Raw genomic sequence first — 11,207 nt, 5'->3', positions numbered from 1 at the left:
TGACATGTTGGAGCGGCAGCTCTGTGCCCAGCAAGGCGCCAAGTCCCTTCCAGGTATCAAAGCCCTTGGTACCCACAAAAAGCCCACACATGCAGGTAGCATTGTTATCCCACTTTACAGACGAGCAACTGAATGCAAGGTGCTTGTACAGTTGAAAACCTCCTTGGCCTTTACCTGGTGCTACTAGGAAGGGCCCTCAGGAAATCCAGACAGAGCTTTCCTGCTTCTCAGAGGTTCATCCCCTTCCTTCTACGAGACTTACTGTGTGGAGAGCTCTTCTAGGCACAGGAATAGAGCAACGACCCAAACAGACAAAAGGCTCTGCCCTCCTGCTTACATATACTGTCTTTCTCTGCTTGACCTTCCCAACTAAACCCAATGGTGCAGCACTATTAGAACAGCTGTGTCTATGGCCCTGGCATGCTGAACGCACCCCATCCCACCTGATGTCGGAAGCTAAGCAGGGTTGGGCCTGGTTGATATCAATACTTGGATGGGAGGACAGTTATCAGATGCAACGATAGATGAGCCAGGGGTCTCTTCTCAGCCCAGGGACCACGGGCATAGTCCTAGGTCTCTGAGATGCACAGAGAGAACAATGACTTGTGGAGTTAGTGCACAATCCATGGTCAGCAGATGGAAAGAATGTTCTAGATGTAGAGTCAGACGATGTCACCCCATTAAGACTACCCTTTGAAAGATGGCCAAGCCTTAGTAATTGCCTACCCAGGATAGCCCTTTCTATAAAAACATTACTCACAAACCCTGGTAGCAACTCAGGAAGAAGCTAAATCCCGTGCATTCTAGGCTGAGGCAGGAGGTAGAGGACCGTCAAATCCAATACGCTCTTGGCAAGAAGTTCACATTGTCACATTGCTCACATCAATCCACTTCCATGTCCGTATCCTTCCCCTGATCTCTGTGCAGCCTCATCAAGGGTTTTGTTGACAGAAACAAACTCATTTAACTTAAGAGAGGAACGACGCAGCTGTCTGGGACCACCTTGTGAATGGGTCGGGTGGGTGGCAGGCCAGTGGTGTGACTCAGCAGGTCCCCCACCTCCTCAGCCCCTAGCAGAGTTCCCACCCCACCTTGCTCTTGTGGAGTGAGCATCGTCTCCCCTCTCTCTGGCCCACTTTCAACCTGTAATTGCCCCTGGAAGCTCTGGGTATTAAGCCATACTCTTCAGCATGAATGTGTTCATAAAAACACTTCCCTCACTGTGGGGAGAGGATGTCATTAGGTTAATAACAGCAGCCAAGGAAGAAGGCCACCAGAATGAGGCCAAGTGGAGCAGGTGACAGGACCCTGGAGCTGGGAGCCAGGAAGACCTGGGTTCAAATCTTGACCATGTGGTTTGAAGCCAGTTGTTGGACATCTTGGATCTCCCATATCCTCACCTGGGAATCTGGGAAATTATTGTGTGTTATAGTTATTATGAGGATTTAGTTAGATTAGATACAGAAAAGCATCATACAGCAGGTTAGTTTCTTTCCTAGGACTTAGAGAACTTAACCACGCGCAAGACCACCAAAAAATGTGTCCCCTTTACAAAGTAACGCTTGATCCAAAATATGAAGGCATGAGGGTGAGCTTTCCCGTTGCACATTGTAATCCCCATGAAAAAGCAAGATGTTTTCAAACGTGGCCACCGTAAAATAAGGGCTTTGCTGTTCTTGTTTTTCTGTGCAGTGATAAATGAAATCCTCTACTGGAGTTTTTGTCTGAAATGTGAAGTTCAAGCAATTTTATTTCTGGGTTAGGAAAAACCTGTGAACTGAGTATGAACTGTTAATGAGCTACCTGCCCCACTGAGTGGTGTGAAACTTCAGACTTAGAGATGAGATGGGCCCAGTCAAAAAGAAAAGCGGAAGAACAGTCTAAGACGTGACACCTTCTATTCCCAGCCCAGAGTTAGCACCAGGATGGAAAAGGGGGGAAATATGGAAAAGATGGCAAGTCAGAGCTTTATCCAGTTTAAGTTTTTAACTGAAGAATTATAAATTCTCAGATCATAGACACCTAACAAAAATAACTTGGAGGTCTATTATGTGTCAAGCACAATACTAAGCAAGGGAGAGCCTGATGGAGGGAAAAGGTGTAAATACAGTGTATTAAGATTTCTGAGTCAGAAGTTTCCATGCAAAATAAAGTGTGCAGACAGAAGAAGCCTTGAGCAACTCAGTCTCTGTTCTCTTGGTTTTGACCTCCTAGAAGGTCGTGTCCAGACAGACCTCGTTTTATTGCACTTGACGTTATTGCCCTTCACAGATACTGCAGTTTTTACAAATTCAAGGTTTTTGGCAACACTGCCTGGAGCAAATCTATCAACACCACTTTTTCAACAGCATTTGCTCACTTCGTGACTCTGTGTCACATTTCAGTAATTTTCACAATGTTTCAAACTTTTTCATTTTTATTATGTTTGTCATGGTGACCCCGTGACTAGTGATCTTGGATGTTAACATTGCAAAAAGATGACGAGTCGCTGAAGGCTCAAATGACGGTTAGCATTTTTTAGCAATAAAGTATTTTTTAATGAAGGTACGCACATAGCTTTGTTAGACATGATGCTGTTTCACACTTAATAGACTACAGTACAGTGTAAACATAATTTCCATATGCAGTGGGAAACCACAAAATGTGTGCTATTTGCTTTATTGTAATATTTGCTTTGTTGCAGTGGTCTGGAACCAAACCGGCAGTAACTCTGAGGTATGCCTGTACACCAGTAATTCACTAGCCAATGTTTTACTTACTTTTAAACATCCACTGGTCCATTGTTTACCAATTATTAGTAGCTACTTATTACCATGTTTATGACGGAGAGCACTAAAGAAGTGAGACTCTTCCCGCAGCAATAATGAGTAAGAAGTTTGTTGGCAAAGGAGGGTTGACCGATTCTCCTAAGGAATATTTGAAAGCAGTTATTCATCACTCACCTTTTCAGGTCAGCTTCAGATGGATGAAACTTTGTCCTTTCATTAAACATTTAGAAATGAGCTTTTCATGACATCCAGGATGCCAGAAAAAATAAACATCAGTTAATTTTTGTTTTGTTTCCATTTGATCAGCCATGAGTTGTTTCCAAACTTCAGCGAGCCATTCCTGGATTTATCCCACTGTGATCCTCTGCCTGTTTGGATTCTTCTCCACGATGAGACCCTCAGAACCCTTCTTTATGCTGTATTTATCTGGGCCAGATAAAAACCTGACCAGTGAAGAGGTGAGTTAATATACATACATATCTTGATGTGGTTTAATCTTACAGGACTCAAACAAGGACCTAGAGTGATGTTTTCATTCAACTGGAAATAAGATTAACACACTGACCTCAATGAATCCCATCTTCATAGTATGTGTTATTTTATAGAACTGTTCAAACTACTCTTTCCTCCTCACACTTGCAAAAATGGGAAACCAAAACACATTGCATGTGTAACAAATATTTTCACTTTTGTAGACTTCTAACATTAGGCTTAATGCATGGGAACATGTCAAGTCTTCATTGATTCTATTATACTAATCCTAATTCTATTATACTAATCCTAAAATAAAATCAATGATGCCAGGCACAGGATCTAGTCCTAATAAACTTTTAGCCTGCTGGGGTATAAGCAGAATCTGTTTAAAAATTGTAGCATTTCTTTAGGACACTAACTCCATTTTGAAAAACTATTTATCAGCAGGTGAGACATTAACAGCTTTATCTTCCCCAGAAGTCCCAATTCTCTTACTCAAAGGATCCACCTCTTTTTTTTTTTTTTTTTTTTTTTTTTTTTTTTTATGACAAGTGCAACAAGAAAGTGCACTGACCTAGTCAGAGAATTACCCTGGGCTGGTTTTATAGTCTCCAGCCATAGCTAAGAAAACACTGTAGAGTGTGTGGCTTCACCTGAAAGGCTCACTGATGCTGCTTTATTTGGTGATAAGGTAATATGGACGGAAGGGCAAGCTCATTCTATTGTATTGTAAAATCACTTAGGGGCAACTCTGTTTCGAAGTTTCCCAGATGGAAGCATGTCACTATTAAGACAAAGCAAACAACAGATAGACATCCAGAATCAACCAGTGAGCCCCAGGGGTCTGCTTCCTTGACCACTATGGACCAGCTGGACCTCAAAGGCGCAGCCTGGTTACATTAGCCTTTCAAATCACTGAACATTCCCCTGTCATTGAAACAGGAACCACTGAGGTTGCTGGAGAAAGCAGGGGGCACAGAACAAAGTCTAATGCAGCTGACCTGCACCTGTACCCATCACGCCCCAAAGATCAACAACTTCTTCAGTCCTTTCTGTGAATGAACCTTGAGGTGCCGTGCATTTCTGACTAAATCCATGAGATGACTCATATTAAAGTGAGGCCAGAATTGAGTGAGCAGAGACAAATCAGTAGAATTGGAGGCAAACGGGGTTGGGAGCCCAGCAAATTTGGCCAGGAAGGAGATGAAATGCATTGCTTGTTCCCACACCATAATTCTGCAAGATGATTTACCCTGTGCTGTCTTCATCTGGGTGTTCATCCAGACTTGCAAGGCTGAGATTTTTGCTGTAATGATGAATCACATAAAGGTAAAGGTTGCTGGATTATTCTAACACTGTAGCTGCTTTATCTAGTGTTGTTATCTCTGAACAAGAAGAGAATAGTATTTTTTAATAGCCTGAAAAACCCACAAGTGTCTGTTGAACAATTTTTAACTAGTTTACAGGCACACCTCAGAGATATTGCAGGTTTGGTTCCAGACCACTGCAATAAAGTGAACATTGCAATAAAGCAATCACACAAATTTTTTTTTAATTTCCCAGTGCATAAAACAGTTATGGGGCTTCCCTGGTGGCGCAGTGGTTGAGAGTCCGCCTGCCGATGCAGGGGACACGGGTTCGTGCCCCGGTCGGGGAAGATCCCACATGCCGCGGAGCGGCTGGGCCTGTGAGCATTGGCCGCTGAGCCTGTGCGTCCAGAGCCTGTGCTCCGCAACGGGAGAGGCCACAGCGGTGAGAGGCCCGTGTACCGCAAAAAAAAAAAAAAGTTATGTTTTCACTATACTATAGTCTATTAAGTGTGCAATAGCATTATGTCTAAAAAAAGTACCTTAATTGAAAAATATTTTATTGCTAAAAGAACGCCAAAACAATTACAATAGTAACATCAAAGATTATTGATCATAGATCACCATAACAAATATAATAATAATGAAAAAGCTTGAAATATTGTAAGAATTACCAAAATGTGACAAAGACATGAAGTGAGCAAATGCTATTGGAAAAATGGTGTCAATAGACTTGCTCAATGCAGGTTTCCACAGACCTTTAATCTGTGAAAAACAAAACAAAACAAAACACGATATCTGCAAAGCACAATAAAGCAAAACACAATAAAATGAGGTATGCCTGGGCTCTAGTGTACATACTATTATAAATTTAATATAGCTCAGATTGCACATTAAGCCAATATATTCTTCTACCGAGATGCATGTAAGTATATGAAGTGGGTTTTTTGGTGGGGTGGGGGGAGCTCTCCTTTCCTACTGGGTTCCTTGAAAATCAGTTTTCTATTGTGCTTTCTCATAATACGAAGAATACCCTATTTGATTGGATGCAGACTTTTGTATCGGGCAAGCGACATGTACCTTAGTAATGCACGAATTTAAGAAAGGTAACCCTCCTCACTTCCTGGTGCTTCATGGTCACAGGATCCATTTTTCAACTCTGCAGATCACAAATGAGATCTTCCCCGTGTGGACATACTCATATCTGGTGCTGCTGTTCCCAGTGTTTATCCTCACCGATTACGTCCGCTACAAGCCAGTCATCAACCTACAAGGGATCAGCTTCATCATTACCTGGCTGCTGCTCTTGTTTGGCCAAGGAGTGAAGACCATGCAGGTCGTAGAGTTCTTCTATGGGATGGTCACTGCCACCGAGGTGGCCTACTATGCCTACATTTACAGCGTGGTCAGCCCAGAGCATTATCAGAAAGTGAGTGGCTACTGCAGGAGTGCCACACTGGTGGCCTACACGGCGGCCTCAGTGCTGGCCCAACTCTTGGTATCCCTGGCCAACCTATCGTACTTTTACCTCAACGTCATATCCTTGGCCTCTGTCTCCATGGCCTTCCTTTTCTCACTTTTCCTACCAATGCCTAAGAAGAGCATGTTTTTTCATGCAAAACCCAGCAAAGAAGGTCCTCCAAAGCCACCAGGAAAGGATGCTGTCTTAGAGGAACCTCAAAAGGATCATGAACCAGGTGGACAAGAAGTAGTCACTGTTTCAGGGAACCCATATGATGGCCATTGGAGCAGCCCAAAGCCAGAAAGTGTAGTTTTGAGAGTTTTTGTGCAGTGGTTACAAGATTTGAAGGAGTGTTATTCCTCAAAACATCTTTTTTACTGGTCCCTATGGTCGTCTTTTTCCACAGCAGGTTTTAACCAGGTTTTGAACTATGTTCAAGTCCTGTGGGATTACAAGGCATCAGGCCAGAGTTCCATAATATATAATGGAGCAGTAGAAGCTATTGCAACCTTTGGCGGTAAGTAAACTTTGATCTTCCTTTGATGGGCTACCCCCCACTAAGTTCATTTCTCCAGTTGCTAAATTCTCCATGGTGGTAAATTAGGTCTGTTCAGAAGGCATATTAATCTTTTCCAGGAATAGAAGGCAGTGGGGCAAAAAGAGAGACAGGACATTTCTATTTAATGTGTTGCAGTTACTGGTAACTCAAGAGCTCGGAAGTCAGCACCAAGTGATCACATTCTAGTCAGATTCCCAAGATTCCATTTCATCATCAAGAAAAGTGTTAATAATGCCCCCTGTTCTTTCAGGATTGTTCTTAATATCAAAAAGAAAATAGGCATCTTGTGTATAAAAAAGGTGTTTTTATTATTTTAGAAAATGAACTGAACTTTTAAGACTTCCAAATTATCACTGGAAGGGTTTTTGTTAATAAAGAATTTGATTTAGCTAGTGCCCATCTTTAAGAAATTCCAGGCTCTACACCACAAATTTTCAAAATTAGCTTTCTTATGAGATTTAAATCAGAAGTGGAAGATGTTATGTGAGTCAGGATTCTAATATCAGAGGAAAATCTGCCTTTGAAGTTCCCTCTACAATAAATATTTATATCCTGGTTAATGGAAACTGAAATTCAACTAAGACTTTGAAGGTATTTTTCTAGGAAGTAGGAGATTTCCACACCCTGTTTTACATAAATTTTCAGAAACCTCATGTGGTGTCTGTTTTATTATTGTCTCCCTTTTAGGAGATTTCAGTTTAACTCCTGGAAACCAAGACTGTACTAGAGTTAGTTCACTGAAATTATCTCTCCTACATTCCAATTTCTGGGAAGAAAAGTAACTTTATGTCTTTTGTAGTGTGGTTCTTGCCTAGATCACATGTGGAAAAGTTAATCAAATCTCAATAATTTGAAACATAAATATCTCTCACTTTGTTAAAGAGAACTATAATTACTAACTCTAATTACTGTCAATTATTCAATCTCTTAAACTCTGTAAATTGTTCACCCAAAACCTCAAGTAAATTAAGCCAGATCTTGAAGACATTAAGATGGAGATTAGAAGTAAAATTAAGAAAGATTAGTAATAAAGACTAAAACTTACTACCTGATGCAACGTATCTGTTACCTATCACTGAGAAAAACAATAAAGAAAGGCAAATATGATCAGGCTAGGTGTACTGCCAGAGCAGTTGTTTCACCTTTATCTATCCCTGCCCTGAGCATGTTGTATTAAGTGACTGAGTTTATGTATCATTTCTCCCCACTCTGTGGGTGGTTAGGAACCTTTCTAGTCCCTCTGCATAGAACAGTGCTTGGCATGTAGTTGATGCTAATTAAAAGTGTGACAACTAAATGACTGAAAGAATAGAAATTAAAGAGAGTAGCCAAAGGAAAACATGCTTGAGACATGGATAAATCCGCATTTAGGTGGATCACACTATTTTCACGAATTGGGAAAGCAATATGTTTATCTTTCAGAATTACCTGAGACCTGAGTTCTTAAGAGAACATGTTGATGTTTCCCATGGGCAAAGTCAATATGTTGGATCTTCCTTAATGTTTCTTCTTTAGGGGCCCTGGCTGCCTTTGCAGTGGGTTATGTGAAAGTCAACTGGGATCTTCTGGGAGAGTTGGCTCTGGCCATCTTCTCAGTTGTCAATGCAGGCTCTCTATTTCTCATGCATTACACGACCAGCATATGGGCATGCTATGCAGGCTTTTTGTTATTCAAGACCGGCTATATGCTTCTTATCACCATAGCAGTGTAAGTATTACTAAGCATTTCTTCCCAGTCCTAAAACTAAACCATATTCTCTTTTCTGTATTCCTATAATTCTTTTGAGAACTTTGGAAGGATTTTAATCAATTGCAATATTAAATGTTGACTACTTCATATTAAATTAGGCACAATTGAGCCATCTTTTCATTTAATTGCTCACCGAATATTGCTAATATTAATCAGCAAGGGAAACAAGTTCTGTAAGTTCATAAACCAAAGGCAATGATACATGGTCAGGTTGTGATTTTTATTTCAAACAGTTTGCCAATTTGCACGGTGTAATGCAATTTGATTTTGAATGATTAAGTTTAGATTACACCTCTGATTTCACTTGGTTGCTTGAGTAATTCCAGGTATATACTTTTGTAAGAAACAAAATATTTTCAGCAAGGTGGATACTGAAAAAAGTAGATGCAAAGATTACAAGAAACTATGAATCCCAGAGATCATTTTTTTAATGATTAAAAACATTTGGTTCTATATATAAGTGCAGAGAAAGCTGACTATAGGATATATGCTTTGGTATTAACCGAAAGAGATAAGAAACATTTGAATTTCAAATCACATGAAAGTAGAGCCAAAAGCTTTATAAAGTTTTGAGTTTTAGTCTGTGAAAAATGCTTGATAAGTAATTGACAAAACACGGAAATGTGGACCCTGAGAAAAGATCATGAAACAAAGGAAAGAGATGAAACTTGAGGCAAGTTCATTTTTTTCACCAAAGGGTATCTGTTTAATGTATCAAACTCATGTGTCTTGAGTTTTTTTTAAGGCGAATATTTTGTTAAGGTAAGATGACATTGTTTCTTTTCATTTTAAGAATATTCAGAATCCAAAGCCTTTTACCTGCATTCCAAGGAAGAACTATAAATAACATATATCTGCCAGTCTTTCAAAAGTGCTTTGTAATAAGATTTCAATATCTATATAATTATAAAAAATAGGTTTCTTATGAGATTTAAACCAGAAGTGGAAGATGATTCCAATTCCAATTCCAATTCTGGCCTCAGTTTAATATGGGTCATCTCAAAGGAAGAACATTTAGGTTTAATTTCTGGAACCATTAAATTGGATAGGAGGAATTTTGCCATATTTGCTTTAAGTATATTTTAATTCAGACTTTAAGTATATATTTTTTCCTTGTTCTGCCCGTTTGTCTACACTGGAGGAGATTTAGACAAAAAGTGCTGTTAACAAGACACTGCTTTCTCTTCATTTTCTTTTAAAGATAAGAATCCCATGTACGTTCTCGTTAAAAATCTTATTCTATGTTGAATGACAGGTTTCAGATCGCAGTTAATCTGAGTGTGGAACGCTACGCCCTGGTGTTTGGAATCAACACCTTCATCGCCCTGGTGATTCAGACCGTTATAACCGTGATCGTAGTAGATCAGGGAGGATTGAGGCTGCCAGTCCACATTCAGGTAAGCTGCAGTACTTCCATTTTCCTATTCACGCAGTTGGGGGGGGATGTAGAATAACCTGGTCATCTCAGAGGGCTTTTTCAACCTTACCACTGGCAGTATTGAATTTCTTGGCTAGGCAAATTTTAAAATAAACCATGCCTTAGGACTTCCCTGGCAGTCCAGTGGTTAAGACTTCACCTTCCAATGCAGGGGGTGCAGGTTTGATCCCCGGTCAGGGAGATAAGAACACACATGCCTCACGGCCAAAAACCCAAAAGATAAAACAGAAGCAATATTGTAACAAATTCAAAAAAGACTTTAAAAATGGTCCACATCAAAAAAAAAAAAAACTTAAATAAAATAAAGTAAAATTAGCCATGCCTTTAACTATCAACTGTAAAACCAAGTAGGTTTTGAGCAGTAATCACTATAGGTTAGCATTTGCCTTTGGTCCCTAAAACCCTATCAGGTAACACTCTTGCCTTCATGTCCCCCTTATGTCTCCTCCTTCCCCCGTGGTCCAGTACCACAATATACTAAGATGCAACTGGGAAGGGGTACGTGGCTACAGAGTTCACCCCCCTTTTAAGTCTCTCAGAGTACTGAGAGACTTAAAATTAGTCCAATTTCACATTTTACATGTGGATCTGAAAAAAAGGGGATAAGGCAAGTAAAAAGTAACCTCAGTGTCGAAAACTCATTCCTGGAGACATTACATATAGCATTGCACTATCCTCCAAACATAGACACGTAAATCAGTGGGATTTAGCGTTTCTTTCACTATTGGTGGCATGTGCTAGAATTTGAATCCAAGCAACCCTGACCCCAGAGTCCACACTCTTAGTTACTGCATTGCTTACCCTTTCATGCCTTGTTCTTCTAAGAGGGGAAAAGAGAGTATTGTGCACATCTAAAAAATCCATATTAAGATCCTGATTCTCGGTTACCCCATCATCCAAGTAAATCAACAGCATCACTATGTATTATCAATAATATAGATAGTCATATTTCATGTGTGTCTAACTCTGTTTTTCTCTAGTTTTTAGTTTATGGGAGTTACTTTGCAGTCATTGCTGGCATTTTCCTAATGCGAAGCATATTCATTATCTACTCAACCAAATGCCGAAAGACAGTGCAGAGCTCTGCTACAAGTCAGAATCCATATGGGCCACACCCAGAAGAACCAAAGAACAACTAATGAACAAGGCTCTAACCTCTGTCAACCACTACAGCCTCTGAGCAAGACTCTGCTGGTCACAAAGTCACGGAGTGCCATAAATTGACACACTTCACAAGTCTGGATTCCAGTGAACCTTTTCAAAGCCAGGAAAGTTCAGCTTTGGACCAGATATCTATGTACCTAGCTGAACTGGTTGCAGCTGTTCAGGTATACCATCTCAATTAAACAGCCTATGTTGGGGAACCCCAGTGAATAACAATGACTGGAAAATTCTGGTTTTGATTGCTTGCAAGGATGTGCAAGTGGCATGGAAACAAACCATGAGAAA

General features: G+C 40.3%; 1 protein-coding gene across 1 annotated transcript; it reads left to right on the top strand.

Moving 5' to 3' along the window:
• Positions 1-3,076: 3,076 nt before the first annotated feature.
• On the top strand, positions 3,077-10,897 carry LOC307187848 (thiamine transporter 2-like; the record flags this gene model as incomplete). The annotated part of the gene is made up of 5 exons (XM_079924371.1): positions 3,077-3,226; positions 5,715-6,528; positions 8,086-8,278; positions 9,576-9,717; positions 10,739-10,897. The coding sequence occupies 5 exons, from the start codon at positions 3,077-3,079 to the stop codon at positions 10,895-10,897; spliced, it is 1,458 nt and encodes a 485-aa protein (XP_079780497.1).
• Positions 10,898-11,207: the final 310 nt, after the last annotated feature.

The sequence above is a fragment of the Stenella coeruleoalba genome (assembly GCF_951394435.1).
Source record: "Stenella coeruleoalba genome assembly, chromosome: 6".
Classification (NCBI taxonomy): Eukaryota; Metazoa; Chordata; class Mammalia; order Artiodactyla; family Delphinidae; genus Stenella; species Stenella coeruleoalba.
The sequence above is the reverse complement of the archived record's forward strand: the minus strand, read 5'-3'. Positions and strand labels throughout refer to the sequence as shown.